The 16113-nt window shown below is 52.9% G+C and overlaps 1 protein-coding gene across 5 annotated transcripts; it reads right to left on the bottom strand.

Moving 5' to 3' along the window:
- Positions 1–5512: 5512 nt before the first annotated feature.
- Positions 5513–15503, bottom strand: IRAK1 (interleukin 1 receptor associated kinase 1). 5 transcript variants are annotated; one of them, XM_006087670.3, is made up of 14 exons: positions 15314–15503; positions 15041–15208; positions 14805–14936; positions 14583–14686; positions 14224–14412; positions 13945–14009; positions 13662–13776; positions 12446–12564; positions 11743–11950; positions 11046–11111; positions 9196–9432; positions 7660–8080; positions 7014–7157; positions 5513–6620 (listed from the first exon to the last, which is right to left on the bottom strand). In XM_006087670.3, the coding sequence occupies exons 1-14, from the start codon at positions 15447–15449 to the stop codon at positions 6559–6561; spliced, it is 2166 nt and encodes a 721-aa protein (XP_006087732.1). In that variant the 5' UTR covers positions 15450–15503; the 3' UTR covers positions 5513–6558. The 5 variants fall into 5 exon arrangements, with proteins under 5 accessions (XP_006087732.1, XP_014310357.1, XP_014310356.1 ...); XM_014454871.2 differs by having other exon boundaries at positions 12446–12531; XM_014454870.2 differs by having other exon boundaries at positions 14224–14409.
- Positions 15504–16113: the final 610 nt, after the last annotated feature.

Below are 16113 nucleotides of genomic sequence, written 5' to 3'. Positions count from 1 at the left end.
CAAAGGGTCCAGGTTCGATTCTGGTCAAGGGCATGCACCTGAGTTGCAAGCCTGATCCCAGCCCAGGTCCCATCAATGTGTCTCTTTCACATTTGCCTCTCTCTCTCTCTCTCTCTCTCTCTCCCCTCCCTCCTTCTCTTCCTCTCTCTCTTCTCTCTCTCTCTCCCCTCCCTCCCTCTCTTCCTCTCTATCTCTCTCTCTCTCTCCCCTCCCTCCCTCTCTTCCTCTCTCTCTCTCTCTCTCTCTCCCCTCCCTCCTTCTCTTCCTCTCTCTCTCTCTCTCTCTCTCTCTCTCTCTCTCTTTCTCCCCTCCCTCCTTCTCTTCCTCTCTCTCTCTCTCAAAACAAAACAAACAAAAAAACAACAGAAGAAATATCCTCAGATGAGAATTAACACAAAAAAAGTCACTGAGCTATACATGTACAGTTTGTGTACTTTTCTGCCTTTAAGTTAAACCTCCTTAATGAATTCTATTTAAAAAGCCTACCTTTTGAGGTCTGGCTCGGGCAGCTGGGTGGGAAGGTGGTGGTAGGGCCACACAGAGACTGCAAACTTGTGGCAACTGGAAATCCCAAGTTCTCTTTTGTCAGTTAAGCTATGGCACCTGAGAGACATCAGCAGCCATGCCTGCGCAGGCATGTGGAAGTATGAAAAGCTCAGAGGGGAGTTCATTGTTGGACATGTTATTTGGGAATGGTCAATAGATAGATGGTCTTTAGAGCCATGAGAATGAGTGAGTTCACTACAAGCGTGAGTGGAGGTAGCAAAGAGGGTCCAGGGTGAGCCCTGAGGGACTCCTACCTTGTAGAGGTTGAGGAGAGGAGACAAGAGAGGGCATGTTGGGAAGGTTGCCAGAGGAGCGCAGTCAGAGGGGGTGTGGGCGCCAAGAGGCCCATAGGATGACGTCAGACAAGGGTCACTGGAACTGGCAACATGATCATTGGTGTCTTAGAAACCACTTTGGTGGAATGGTAGGGTCACAGCCAGATTAGAAGGGGTTGAAAAGAGAAGAAGTGAGGAAATAGGTAATTATTTTGAGAAGTTTGGCTATAAAGAGTAACATAGAATTAGCGTTGTGATTGGAGAGAGGTGTTGGGTCAAATGACCTCTTCAAGAATGGAACATATTTTGCCCTAACCTGTTTGGCTCAGTAGATAGAGCGTCGGCCTGCGGACTCAAGGGTCCCAGGTTCGATTCCGGTCAAGGGCATGTACCTTGGTTGCGGGCACATCCCCGGTAGGGGGTATGCAGGAGGCAGCTGATCGATGTTTCTCTCTCATCGATGTTTCTAACTCTCTATCCCTCTCCTTTTTTCTCTGTAAAAAATCAATAAAATATATTTTGAAAAGAAAAAAAGAATGGAACATATTTGATGAAAATAGATCCAGGAGCAAGGGGGGAATTGATCAGGCAGGAACAAGATGGGGTGACCTGAAGAGTGAAGAATTACAATGGAACCTTGGCTCTCAGACTTGATTTGTTCTGGAAGGCTTTTCGAGAAACGATTTGTTTGAAAACCAAATCATCTTTTCCCATTAGAAATAATGTAAATTGAATTAATTCCTTCCAGACCCCAAATGATTCCATTTTGACCTTTCTTATATACAGTTCATGTCTAATGTACTGTTTAATCTATAAACAAACACTTCTTTCCTTTTAAAAAAATTGGTTTTTATTGATTTCAGAGAGAGGAAGGGAGAGGGAGAAGAGAGAGAGATAGAAATATCAATGATAGGATAGAAACATGGATTGGCTGCCTCCTGCACATCCCCCACTGGGGATCAAGCCCGCAACCTGGGCATGTGCCCCAACCGGGAATCGAACTGTGACCTTCTGGTTCATAGGATGACACTCAACCACTGAGCCACGCCAGCTGGGCAGAAAGGGGGTTCTTGAGCAGAACCAGTTATTAGAGTGAATAAGCCAATAGTGGAGAAAAGGTAGAACATCATAAACACTTGATTAATCCAAAAGTAGTCAGGGAACAAAGGAAACAAGGAACAAAGAACAGATGGAACAAATGGAAAACAAATAGCATGATGGTAGACTTGAGCTCAACCATTACATGTAAATGGATTAAACAAACCAATTAAAGGCAGATATTATCAGACTGGTTCCAAAAGTAAGCTGAAACCATACGTTATCTTATAAAGTGCACTTTAAATATAAAGACACAGATAGGTTAAAAGAAGAGAAAAAATTATATGGCAAAACAAATTAAGTATAAAGAAGTTGGGCTGGCCCTGGCTGGTGTGGCTCAGTTGGTTGAGTCCCGTCTTGTGCACCAAAAGGTCACCAGTTCAATTCTGGGTCAGGGCACATACCTGGTTTGCGGTCAGGGTACATGCAGGAGGCAGGGAGGTAGCTGATCGATGTTTCTCTCTTGCATTGATGTTTCCCCCCCTCTCTCCCTTCCTCTCTCTCTAAAATCAATAAAAAATATAACATAAACTGATGAACAAAAACAGATCTAGAGACAGAGAAGCATCGATCAGACCGTCAACCTCAGAGGGAAGGTAGGGGAGGGTGGGGGTAAGGAGGAGAGATCAACCAAAGGACTTGTATGCATGCACATAGGCCTAACCAATGGACACAGACACCGGGGGGTGAGGGCATGAGTGGGGGGTGGGGGGGGGCAATGGGGCAATAAGGTCACATATGTAATACCTTAATCAATAAAGAAAATTAAAAAATATATATGTATTTAAAAAAAAGAAGCTGGAGTGACTATATTCATACCAGACAAAGCAGACATCGGAATATTACCAGAGATAAAGAGGGGGCATATCCAGATAATAAAAGGGTCAATTTCTCAAGAAAACTTAACAATCCTCAATGTGTATGCACCCAATGCAAAATAGATGCTGCAAAATCTGACAGAACTGAGAAGAGAAAGACGCATCCACCATTACAATTGGAGACTGTGATATTTCCTCTCAGTCTGCCAGAGAGAATTGACAGAAAATCAGCAAGGATACTGAAGACTTGAACAACGCTATCCACCACCTTGACCTAATTGATACTCCACCCAACTGCAAAATATATACTCTTAAAATATACATGGAACAGCCCTAGCCGTTTTGGCTCAGTGGATAGAGCGTTGGCCTGCAGACTGAAGGGTCCCAGGTTCGATTCCAGTCAAGGGCATGTACCTTGGTTGCAGGCTCCTCCCGGGCCCTGGTCAGGGTGCGTGCAGGAGGCAACAATCGATGGTTGCAGGAGGCAACCAATCAATGTGTTTCTCTCACATTGATGTTTTCCTCTCTCTTCCACTCTCTCTAAAAAGATTAATGGGAAAATATCCTCGGGTGAGGATTAACAACAACAACAACAACAAAATATATACGGAACATTCACCAAGCTAAGTCTCAATAATTTTAAAAGGAATAAAATCATAGAGAGTAAATTCTCTGACCACGATGGAATTAAAAACACATAACAAAAAGGTATCTGCAGAATCTCCAAATATTTGGGAACTCAATGTACTTCTATGTAAGACATTAGTTAAAGAAGTAATCGCAGGGGAAGAGAACATTATGAACTGAATGATAATTAAAACAGAACATATCCAAATAAGTAGAATTCAACTAAAGCTGTTCTCAAAGGGAATTTGTAGCTTTAATTGTTTATGTTAGAAAAAAAAAGGTTTAAAACCAATTATTTTAAGGTTACATTTTAAGAAGTTGGAAAAAGGTGAGCAAATGAAAACCAAAATAAGTTTTATTACTCCAAAGTAAGTAAAAGAAAGGGTAAAGAGTGGACATTAACAAAATAGAAAATGGGTAAATAATGGAGAAAAATCAATGAGACCAAAATTGGGTACTTTGAAAATATTTGATAAAATCGATAAGCTATCTAGGACAGCGATTTTCAACCAGTGTGCTGCCAAGAATTTTCAAAACATGCAGTACCTGACTATTTAGTCAGGGCACTGACCTCTTTTCCCTTAGACTGTCAAATGAAAACATGACAACAGCCAACACAATAGCTATTTAGTGTGAATGAATCAAAATCATACCTATTTTTTGTCAGTTTGGCAAAAAATATTTTTGGTGTGTTGCAGAATTTTAGTAATTAGTTTATGTGTGCCATGCGATGAAAAAGGTTGAAAATTGCTGATAGAGGATGATGAAAAAAAGGAAAGACACAAATTACCAATATCAGGAATGAAAGGGGATGTCACTATAGTACCTACAGGTGTAAAAGATGATAAGGGGGGGGATTACTAACTTTATAATTTAGATAAAATAGGCAAATTCCTGGAAAGACACAAATTACTAAAACTGACATATGAAGCAGAAAACCTGAATGGGCTGATAGATAATTAAAGAAATTGAATTTGTAATTTAAAATCTCCCACAAAGAAAACTCCAGGTCCAGAAGCTTTCACTGGTGAATCCATCAAACATTTAAAGAAATTAACACCAAGCATATACAAGCCCTTTAAGAAAATAAGAGAAGGGAACACTTTCGAATGTATTTTATGAAGCCTTGATACCAAAACCAGATGAAGATATTACCAGAAAACTACAGATCAATATCCTTCATGAACATAAATGCAAAAATTCTCGAGAGAGATTAGCAAACGAAATTTAGCAAGTGCTCTTTTTATCTAGGGAATGCAAAGTTGGTTTAATATTTAAAATCAATGGATGTGTTTCACATTGACAAAAGAAGTGTTTGACAATCCTACAGCTAGCATCATACTTAATGGGGAAAGATAACACTTTGCACCTACAATTGAGAACAAGGCAAGGATGTCTACTTTCACCACTTGTATTTAACATTTGATTAGAGGCTCTAGCTAGTGCTGGAAGGCAAGAAAAAGAACTAAAAGGCAGATTGGAAAGGAAGTGTTAAAACTGCCTTTATTTGCAGATGAAGTGATTGTGTACAGACTATCCCAAGGTATTTTACCAGAAAACTGCTAAAGCTAATTAAGTGAATTTAAGCAAGGTCACAGAATACAGAGCCAATAGATAAAACTCAATTGTTTTCCTATACATTATCAATAACCAATTAGAAAATGCTATCAAGGTACCATTTACAATAGTATTAAAACCCATAAACTAGCCCTAGTGGGTTTGGCTCAGTGGATAGAGCGTTGGCCTGCGGAATGAAGGGTCCCAGGTTCAATTCTGGTCAAGGGCACATGCCTGGGTTGCAGGTTGAATCCCCAGGAGGGGGCCATGTAGGAGGTAGCCGATCAATGATTCTCTCTCATCATTGGTGTTTCTATTTCTCCCTCTCTGAAATCAATAAAAACATATTTTTAAAAAACCCTATAAAATATATAGGGAAAATTTAACAACCCATGAGAGTACTGATGGGTAGTGGTGTTGTGGACCTGCCACCAGTATGATGACTTACTGGGAACAGAAATAAGAGCCTCCAGAGGATTTGGGGGGAGCGGGGGTCTGGTGTTTTGTGCTGGGCAGTCAGGAACCCTGAGTTGAAAAGCATTGGGAAAGCTTGAAGCTTTCAGTGCAATAAACTCCACCAGTACAACCAGAGATTGAAACGTAAGATTTTATTGCTGTAGTACAACTTGGACTTCACCGATGCCTAGCTTTGTGGGGCATGTAGTGTGTCATGACTGTGGACACAAAATCATTGTAAGCCTGTGCTACAGCCCTGGGCTACTTTTGACGACACTCCTTTTCATGAAACTTCACTTGCTTCTAAAACTGCGAGTCCCGTTTTCTTTTTCCTCTTTCTCTGTCTTGATCCCAACTTCTTGCTTTGGGGCTTCTGTCTGGGTAACACAGGACTCGGGCCTAAGCGAACCTTGAGAAGTGGCCCCTTTGTGACCATCAGCCTGGGCCTGATGCCGAGCCTGCAGCCTCTGGAGGCTGACTTGGTTTGGAGCCTGTCCGTAGCATCCAGGGGTGGCCTGGCTGGCAGGCAGTCATGTTAGGCTTGCTCCCAGCTCCTTGGAGAAGCCTACAGACACTGGCCTGATGTGGGCTGCTGGACTCTCTGGGGTATCTCAGAACCCTCACTTCTAGCTGGTGGACTGAACCATAGGGTAACCACACCTCACTTTTCCACGTCACAAGCAGCTGGGAGGGCCCAGAGTGGCCGCTTTCTCATAGGGCTTCAGCCAAGGACGAAGGGAAGGGCTACGGGCTGTTGCTGTTGGCCTGGGCTGCATAGGCCTTGCCCAGCCCTCAGGGGAGCCAGCTCCCCGCTGCCTCCCATTGTACCAGTGGTCCCACCCACTCTCCTCTGGCCTGGGCAGCCAGCAGCCTTCAGACATGCATTCCTCCCCCACACACCCCTCCCATGACAGTGGCTTTCCTCTCCCCCAAGTGCTGTGCTGAAGGCAGGCCTTTGAGATGTCCTGCCCTATGACGGCTTCCGGCAGCCGGCCCGGGTGGCTCTGAGTCTGGCCTGTGCCCACACCCCTACAGCACAGGGGCCACACCTGCTCTGCCCTGCGAGGCTGGGGCCCCATCCCTACTGCCCACAGGCTTCTGAGGGTTTGTGTGTGCTATGAGAACTTCCAACCATGAGAACTTTGACTTCCGGGTTTGGGGGATCTGTCTGGGTGAAGAGATCAGCTCTGAAAGTCATCACTCTCTTCCGGGCCCCGCCTGTTTCGGTGGTCCAGGCCCAAGCCTGCAGGGGGAGGAAATGCCAGTTAGTCAATGGGGGAGCCTCCTTGACTGCCACAGGGCTGGGCCATGGCTCCCCTCAGCTCCCAGGATGCTCTCTGGAATGAGGGGTTTCTATTCCTTGTTCAAATCGCACCTGCATGGAAAATGCTTGCTGGAAGCAAACGGGGGCACTGGCACCCCAGGGCTAAGGGAAGGTGCTGTTCCAGAAGAAAATGAGGGAGGCACAGGGCCAGGCTGGGCTTCCAGCCATTGTGAGACGGGGTGGGTGGCCTGCCTCCGCACTGGCCCACACCCTGGGGGGGCGGGGGCCTCATCGGTGCACCATCAGAAAGAACACTGCTGTTTGGGGCTGGCACGAGGCCGAGCGTCCAGCTGCAGAGTGAACACAGGGTACCTGGGAGGGAGCTGGACGACAGCAGCTGCAGGCTGTCTAGGACCCCGTCCTCATACAAGGCCAGCTTCTGCACCATCTTCTGTCGGGCTGGGTTGATGACAATCTGCGGTGGCTGCGATGATGCAGAACTGCCCAGGAGTGATCCTGGGGTAGAGAGAGAGCAATGTCTTAGCTTCAGGGGCTGTTGTCCCTAGGCACTCCTCACAGACACTTCAGTCTCTCAAGATTTCCCAGTCCCCAGCCTAGCTTCTGGCCCCTCAGGGCAGAAGTCCTGGGTGCCTCGAGGGCAGGGCCTAGGAGGGGCTGCCCCACGGCTCCCGGGCTCCCGCTCCCAGAGAGGCCAGGAGGCTGGTGGCCATGAACAGAGTCTTCCTTGTCCCCAGCTTTCAGGAAGTGAGCTCCTGGCTTCCTCTCACCACCTGGGGGGTATGGCCTGGGGAGATGACAGCACCGAGCTGTCCTGTGCGCCCCTTTCCAAGGCTGGGCAGGCCACCTGCCCTAAGACAGAGGCCTGGAGCTGGTTAGGGAGAGAGTGAGCTTATAGCAGGCCACAGTGGCCTCATCCCAGAGGCTGGGGGTGCAAGGTATGGGGATCGCTGCCAAAGGAGGCCCCTGGTCCCTATTCTGGGCACTTGTCCCCAGCTACCTTCCACAGCCGTGGGCCAGGGCTCTGGGCTGCTCCCCCATGACTCTCGGGCGGCACTCGCTTGAGTACAGCTGGCCTGCCCGAGGGGTGCAGGGGTCCACGTGGCGGCCCCCTGTGCAGGGCTGTCTGGCAGGGCTGGGCCCGGGGGGCAGCCTGCGGTCAGGTGCCAGGAATGCAGGGTGGCAGACACGCCAGACACACTCTCGTCACTCTCCACGGGCTGGTTGGGGCCTTTCTGGAGCCGCTCTGTCGCCGGGGCCGGGGTTCCTGAGGGCACTGCCAGGGGCTGCCAGGGACTGGCATTGCTGGTGGTGGACATGTAGGAGTTTTCCTGTGGGGAATGGGGGTTGCGGCCGGCAGCCTCTGCCTCCAGGGGCGGCCCTGCCACTGTGGCCTGAAGCTTCTCCAACCTCTCGTATACCTGTGAGGAGAAAGAGGGGTTCAGGGTGTGTGGTGGGTGGGCTCTCCCTTGCTCTTGGGCAGACCAGTTAGGCCATGATCAATGACAGCCCTCACGGGAGACGCTCAAACCGCAAGGCTGCTCCAGGGCATCTGTGACCTGCCTTGGGGCTTGGGCTGCCACCCCAGGCCCCACACAGCCGCTCTGGAGGCTGCGGGGCCCACTAAGATGGTATATCCTGCAGCTGGGAAAGCTCTGTCCCTTGTCCCCATGTCCCTGCCCCAAGGAGCGCTGAGTCACAGCCACCAAAGCTAAGGACTGAGAATGACTTCTCTCTTCTAGAAAGTGAATCTCGCTTGGCAGGCGTGGCTCAGGGGTTGAACGTCGACCTATGAACCAGGAGGTCATGGGTCCATTTCTGGTCAGGGCACATGCTTGTGGGGGGCGTGCAGGAAGCAGCTGATCAATTCTCATCATTGATGTTTCTTTTTTAAAAAAATTGATTTCAGAGAGGAAGGGAGAGGAGAGAGAGATAGAAACACCAACGGTGAGAATCACTGATTGGTTGCCTCTTGCACACCCCATGCTGGGGATCGAACCTGCAACCCAGGCATGTGCCCTTGACCGGAACTGAACCTGGGACCCTTCAGTTCACAGGCCAATGCTCTATCCACTGAGCCAAACCAGCTAGGGCTCATCATTGATGTTTCTATCTCTTTCTCCCTCTCCCTTCCTCTCTGAAATCAATAAAAATATATTTCAAAAAATGAACGTAAATCTCACTGCCCTGGTGCCCTCAAATGGGGCTTCTCTATTCTCAACTGTCAGAGGGAAAGAGGTGGAGGCCAGGGAAGGGACAGAAAAAGGCAGGTGCAGTGGTGCGGTACATCCAGAAGGGGGCACAACAAAAGCCCTTAGCCTCTATACACCAGGCAGGGTTCAGTGGAGCTCCTGCCACCCCAGGCAGAACCAACGGCTAAGTGAGAAATATATGGAGACTCGGTCTCCAGAAAGATGTCTGGCAGGTGCTGTTTGGCTCGCTCCGGGCAGTGCCAGGAATGTGGGGTTCCCAGCAGGCCACTGACCCCATGGGCAGGAGGTGCCTCAAATGCTTTCTGACCCCTCCCCTAGGATACCTGGGTCATGGGGGGTCTCCTCTTAGCCCGGCGGTGCAGGCAGCAGCAGGCCAGCTGGCCCAGGGCCAGGCCTAGCTCGGGTGGGCAGGGCCCAGGCCTGGGGTCCAGGTGCTTCTTGTAGATCTGGGAGGCGATTGGGGCAGCCCAGGCATCTGAGGCTAGACCCGCTTGGAGTGTGGTCTGGGTGCTTTTCAGGGCCACCCCGGCATCCTCAGCTTCCTCTTTAACCAGGTCTTTCTGTGGGACAGACACTGTGAGCATGGCCACTAGGGAGGCAGTGCCTTTGGCTGAATTCCCCAGGCCCGCGGTCACTGACTCCTGTGGTCTCGCTTTGGTTGGTTAAGCACCCACTGTATGCCCACAACTGCCCCAGGCCCTAGGGATACAGTGACAAACAGAACAGCCTGGGCCACCTTCACAGAGTGGACTTCCTAGAGGGGAGAGATGCCAACAACAAGCCTAGAAAAGCAATGGCGGCTCATGAGCAAGTGGCACCTGAGCTGGGCTCCGAAGGCATGGGTTAACCAGAGAGGGCAGAACCAAGAAGGGGGACATACCATGGAGAGACACCCCAGGACTGGAGGCCACTTTGAGTTCTGAGAGAGGAAGGACCAGGAGGAAGCACCTGAGTGGGGGGTGGCTTTTGAGGCCCTAGGACAGGCAGCAGGGAGACTAGAGGACAGAGAGAAGGCTGGGGGTGGTGGGACCCGGGGAGTTGAGGCTGCGTTCAGGCATCGGGCCTTCACCCCCAGTACAGTGGGAGAGCAAAGGTGCTTCCATGTTCTCTTTACATTTTCCCTCTTCCTACTGATTTTAGAGCAGGGGTGGGGAACCTTTTTTCTGGCAAGGGCCACTTGGATATTTTTAACATCCTTCTCAGGCCATACAAAATCATCAGCTTAACAATTAGCCGGCTGTATTTGGTCAAACATTTCATTAACTCACCCCTAATGCCTTGGCAGGGCCAGACCAAATGATTTCAAGGGCCTTATAAGGCCTGCGGGCTGGACATTCCCCACCCCTGTTTTAGAGAAAGAAGAAGAGAGGGAGGGAGAAGAGAAGGGAGGGGAGCAGGGGAGGGAGAGAGAGAGAGAAACATTGACCCGTTGTTCCAATTATTAATGCATTCATTAGTTGACTCCTGTAGGAGCCCAGACTGGGATCAAACCCACAACCTCCAACCAACTGAGCTACAGGGCCAGGGCTCTTTATATTTTTAAACGATTAATTTGGCCGCAGCACAGAGAACAAATAGAAAGGATCCAAAGAAGAACAAAGAAAGACCCCCTGAGGAGTTGGGGTGGTGATGACAATAGAGAGCAGCCCTAGTGGGATGTGCCGATGGGTGTGGAAGGTGAGGGAAGGAGGGCTCCCGTCTGGCTCTCTGGTTCCTGGCCCAGACTTGGCAATAGACAGAAACAGCCCCAAGCCAGGAGCAGAAGAAGCCGGAGGTACACCCGTTGGTAAAGTGCTGCTCGGGAATTAAGTCTGTTTCCGCATTGGTTCAGAAAGGGGTCCAGAAAGAGCAGGCATTTGCTGGGACGCCCCCTCCCCTCCCCCCAGCCCGGGTGGGGTCTGGAAAAGCACAGAGCATCTACAGAAGAAAGACAGGTTTCTCTTCAGCAAGGTAAAGGAAGCTGCCTGTGCCCTGCGTACTTTCAAAGGTGAGTCAGCAGCAGCAAAGGTTGGCTTCTGTGGTTGCATTCCAGAACATTCCACCCTCCAGGGCTGCACCTGTTGGTTGTCAGGAGCAGTGCCTCTCTGCCCCCCCCCCCCGCCCCACCTCCTTCCCTGTCTGCCCCTCATGCTTCCTGTTTGCCCCCTTCCCTCCCCTGCCTGAGGAGGCTCACCAAGTACTTGGTCTTGGCACCATGCATCTTCACAGCCCTCTGGCCAGCCAGGGTTTCCAGAACTACCTGGAGAGAGAGCAGGATGAAGGGCACAGCAGTGGCTTCTGGGATGGTGCCGCCCCAGGCCTTGGTGGGGAGGGCTACAAGGAGAGGTGGCTTGTGGGGTAGACATACTGGCGAGGCCCTTGGATGGGCCAATCAGGACCAGCACACTACAGGGACAGAGCTAGATGTCATGGGACTGAAGCTTTGACAGTACGGAGCACCAACTTAAAGAAAAAGAATGCAAAATGACAGCTCAGCAGGAGTAGCTCAGTGGTTGAGCGTAGACTTATGAACCAGGAGGTCACGGTTCTATTCCTGATCAGGGCATGTGCCCGAGTTTTGGGCTCGGACCCCAGTAGGGGGCGTGCAGGAGGCAGCGGATCAATGATTCTTATCATTGATGCTTCTCTTTCTCTCTCTCCCTTCCTCTCTGAAATCAATAAAAATTTATTTTAAAAAAGCAAAATGACAAATATGAAATGAGGTAACAGGGCCAAAGAAGGGGCCCACGCCAGGGAGGGAGGGGCCTGCAGCTGAAGCTCCGTTAGCTTCCTGCAGGTTGGCCTTGTCTCCACATGGAATTCTCCAGGCCCTTCTGCCTTGGCTGGCCTCAGCTGCCCCCCTCCAGCCAGCAGAGGGGGCCATGGCTCACCACGCCGAAGCTGAAGGTATCGGTGTCCACGGCCAGCCTCCCTGTCTTGATGTATTCCTCGGGCAGGTAGGCCAGGGTGCCGCGCACCGTCTGCGTCCGGGCCACGGTGCTGCTCTGACCAGGGTTGGCTGCTGCAAAACGGCTGAGACGGGCCAGGCCAAAGTCTCCCAGTTTGGGCATCAGTCTATCATCCAGAAGGACGTTGGAACTTAGGGGAGAAGGGAAAGTTGTGAGCTTGGCCCTGGTCTCAGCTCGCTCTACCCTCCCACACCTGCCTGGCCCTGATGTCATTGGACTCAAAGCCGCCAAACCGCACCGTGCCCACACAAAGCGGTTGGTACTCTCAGAACAATCCGCTACCTGGGGGTTGCAAGCGGCGCCCAGGGCACCCTTGCACAGTTCAGCCCCTGCACACCAGTGGGGGGCCGGTCCTTGGCTTTTGCTTCCACATCTGTCCCATGCCAGGCACTCAGTGACCCTGGCCCCCAGCTGTGATGTCCCAGGCCTCAGGGCTGCACCTTGTCCCCCGCTTCCACCTTGAGCAGGAGAGGGCAGGCCCATTTTCATGAGGGGCACTCGGGGCGGGGCTCCCCTGGACCACATTCCCTGCTGGTGGAAGGTTTGGGAGCATCATTGCCTTGCCATAGACTCCACTCCTGCAGCTCTCAGGGGACCCAGGGGCCTGGCTGTGTCCCCTCCTTACCTCTTGACATCTCCATGGATGAGGCTGGGGCTGTCTTGATGTAAAAACTGAATAGCCCGTGCTGTGCCCAGAAGGATGTTCAGGCGCTGAGGCCAGGAGAGAGGGGAGCAGGCCTGGGTCTAGGGCAGCAGAGGGAGCAAAGGGGCACGGGGGAGGCTGGGGGCCACCGTTCCTTAACCCCAACCCTCCCTCCACCTGTCACTGTGGGATCTGGACAAACACTTCACCCCATGAGCTACTTTACAAGGGAACTGAGACAAGCTATTCCACTGCTTTATTAAAGCACGCTGGGAAAGTGGCTAGGAACACGCTCTCTGTCAGCATACAATTCGGCGGTTCTCAGTTCCTGAAGTTCATTCATTTGTCTCAGGATGATCGGGACATCGTTGGAGGCTTTCTCTCCACTTCCCCCGACACAGTGTGCAGTTCACCCCTGTGTCTTGTGGGCACCTCACTGGACAGGGGCCCAAATGTGGGTCCAGAGAGTGCAGCCTGCTGCCCACTGCCCTCTTTCCTCAATGGCAATGCTGACAACACCCTTCAGCTACTCTGTTTGCAAAGAGGCGTGGCGTAGTGGTTGAGCGTCGACCTTTGAACCTGGAGGTCACATGCCTGGGTTTCGAGCTCAATCCCATGTGGGGCGTGCAGGAGGCAGCCGGTCAATGATTCTCTCTCATCATTGATGTTTCTCTCTCTCCCTCTCCCTTCCTCTCTGAAATCAATAGAAATCTATTTTTTTAAAAAGAGGAGAAGGTTGAGCCAGGTTCCTGTGAGTCAGTAACTCCCTTTTTTTTAAATTTTTTATAATATATTTTATTGATTTTTTACAGAGAGGAAGGGAGAGGGATAGAGTCAGAAACACCGATCAGCTGCCTCCTGCACATCTCCTACTGGGGATGCGCCTGCAACCCAGGTACATGCCCTTGACCGGAATCGAACCTGGGACCTTTCAGTCCACAGACCGACGCTCTATCCACTGAGCCAAACCGGTTTCGGCAGTAACTCCCTTTTGAGAGGCACCAAGGCCCAGCTCCCGGGCATACAGGAACAGTCAGGGAGAGGCCACGGAAAATGGTGACCCACCTTGGGCCAAAGACTGAGCCCAGGCCCTGCCTGCTGGTGGGACTCACTCATGGAGGCCGAGAGCCCGGGCCTCCTGCCCACTCTGCCCAGGTGCTGCAGCTCTGGGAAAGCGTGCCAGGCCAGGTGAGACTACCTGGAAGTGGAGGCGGTCTTCCAGGGAGCCGTTGGGCAGGAAGCCGTAGACAAGGCAGTAGTAGCCACTCTGAGCACAATAGCCAGCAAAGTCCACGATGTTTGGGTGACGAAACCTGCTTGGAAAAGTGGGGCCTGAGTGCTCTGGCCCCCAGCCTCCGTCTCGCTGTAGCGGGGGTGAGCAGTCCCTACTGGTCCCTCAGCCAGGCTGGGCCGGGCAGGTTTCCGTATCCAAGGGAGCTGGTCCCGTGGTGTGTGGTCCTGGAGGGCCGCCCCAGGCTCACCGTGACAGCTGCTCCACTTCGGTCAGGAAGCTCTGCTTCACAGTGGTCCACTCCAGGTCGGCCTCCTGTGCCCCCAGGGAAAATGGGGGCGGGGGGGGGGCGCAGCATGAATCTCTTATAGCCAAGGATTGATGGCCACTCCCAGTGCCATCTGTCCTGGGCCCAGAACAACCAAGGGGCTGGGGAATTGGAGGGCTGTGTGGGAAGCAGGGGGAAGATCAGAAAGGCGAGGGTTTGCTGTCAGCCTTCCAGGGCCCCTCGCCAGGATGCTACACCCACCTCCTTCAGCTTCTTCACAGCGTACACCGTGTTCCTCAGTACAGCCCGGTACACACATCCGAAGCCGCCCTCCCCGATCTTCAGCTCCTCTGAGAAGTTCTGGGTGCCCTGGGAAATCTCATGGAGGGGCCAGCAGAATGGAGAGGGGTGGTTCCCTTGCAGGAAGGACACGGGGTTCTCTGGCCTCTGCTGTGGAAAGAGACCCCAATCAGGTGACGTCCTGTCTCTTCCCCTCAGCCCTGGCCACAAGCTCCCCTGCACCACAGCTGCCTCCCAGCTGGACTGGCTGGGGCTCCCTGGTGTACCAAAGCCTGGGTTTCTTGTTCCTTGTCTGGAACCCTTCCGGGGGACCCACCTACCTTGGTAGAAGAAGAGTCTAGAGACTGTGGCGGTGGCTGGAGGGCAGCAGGGCTTGGGACAGGGCCACACTCAGGCCCAGAATGGGTCTGGAAGCCTGGAAAAGCTTCATAAAGATACCAGTGAGAAGCAGGTAGAGACCAGCGACAAGGTCTAGAGCCATGGCCACGGTCATGGTGTCCTTTCCCTCAGGTCTATCAAGCCCAACACCAGAGCTATCTTACCTGGGGAGAGTGCAGTTGAAACTGAGGACGGTAACTTCAGGGGGCTGGGGGCCTTGGCCTCAGAGGGTGCAGGGATGGAGCAGGTCCTTGGGGCCTTGGCGCTGGAGGGTGGGAGGGGGGCGGGAGGGTGCCCTGCGACGTTAAGGAAGGAAAGGCTGGTTAGGCCTTGGCAGGGGGAGGAGCCCCGTGAGAGGCCTCCAGCTCCGGGGTCCCGGGTCCCAGGGCTGCGTGCTCACAGGCCGTGATGATGTCCCTCGCACGGAGCAGCTGCAAGTGCGTGAGGATGTGCACGAGGTCGGCCACGCGGGCGTTTCGGTTGATCCAGGGCCACAGGACGCTGGCAGTGCGCTGCTCGGAGCGTTCGCACAGCCGGAGTTCGGTCTGGTCACGCACAATCAGGGCGGCTGCGGGACAGGGGGCATCAGGCCTGGGCGCAGGGGGCCGGGGCCGGCGCGCCCCCTGCCCCGCCCCCTCTCCCCTCCCGTCCCGTCCCGGCCGCTGCCACGTACCAAACTGGCACCAGTCGCTGGGCTCCAGGGCGTCCATCACTTTGTAGAAGCGGCACATGACCCAGGATGGCACCTCGTACAAGAAGTGTTGGGCGCCGGGGGCCGCGGGGTCCCCCGGACCCGGGCCCCCAGCCATGGCCGCCGCCGCCGCCGTCGCCAGGCCGGGGCCTCTTGGGGCCTCGGCCGGCCGGGTCCGCGGACACTGACTCACTTCCCCTTTAAGCCAGCCTCGTGCGACGCCCGTCCTGGCGGAAGGGGCGGTGCCCCGGGCGCCACCATCTTGCCCGCCGCCCTGATCGCGGCCGCCGCCGCCGCCGCTGCTGCCGCCCTCGGCCACACGGGGGCGCCGCACGCGGTTCCTTCCTGTGAAGGCAGCGCCACTGTGCGGGTTCAGATGGGCAGGATGGGCTTCCAGGAGGAGGGGCCATTGAGTGGGGCTCTGGGGGATGGACAGCGGTTCCCAGTACGGAGGACGGAGGCTGTGGCGAAGGCATGGGGCGTTCCAGAAAGGGCTGGAGCCGGGCCTTGTTGACAGTCACAGGGAGGTCCCATTGAGATGTTTTGGCTTTATTTGGGAGGCCTGGAGAGTCCTCAGAGATGCCGGCAGAACAGGGTCAGATGAGGGTTACATATACAAAGGCCCCCGGGCTGACTCCTGTCAGCTGGCCGAGTGGCTGGGTGCAGGGAGAACGTTCTGGAAACTTGTACAGCAGCCCGCCCGAACTCGGAGCATTTTCGCTCACCTCCTGTGCCCTGGATGCCATATTTCCCTCTCCTTCAGGAACCTGCACCAGCACGTG

This window comes from Myotis lucifugus, unplaced genomic scaffold (assembly GCF_000147115.1).
Source record: "Myotis lucifugus unplaced genomic scaffold, Myoluc2.0 scaffold_40, whole genome shotgun sequence".
Lineage (NCBI taxonomy): Eukaryota > Metazoa > Chordata > Mammalia > Chiroptera > Vespertilionidae > Myotis > Myotis lucifugus.
This window is presented reverse-complemented; position numbering and strand designations above follow the sequence as displayed.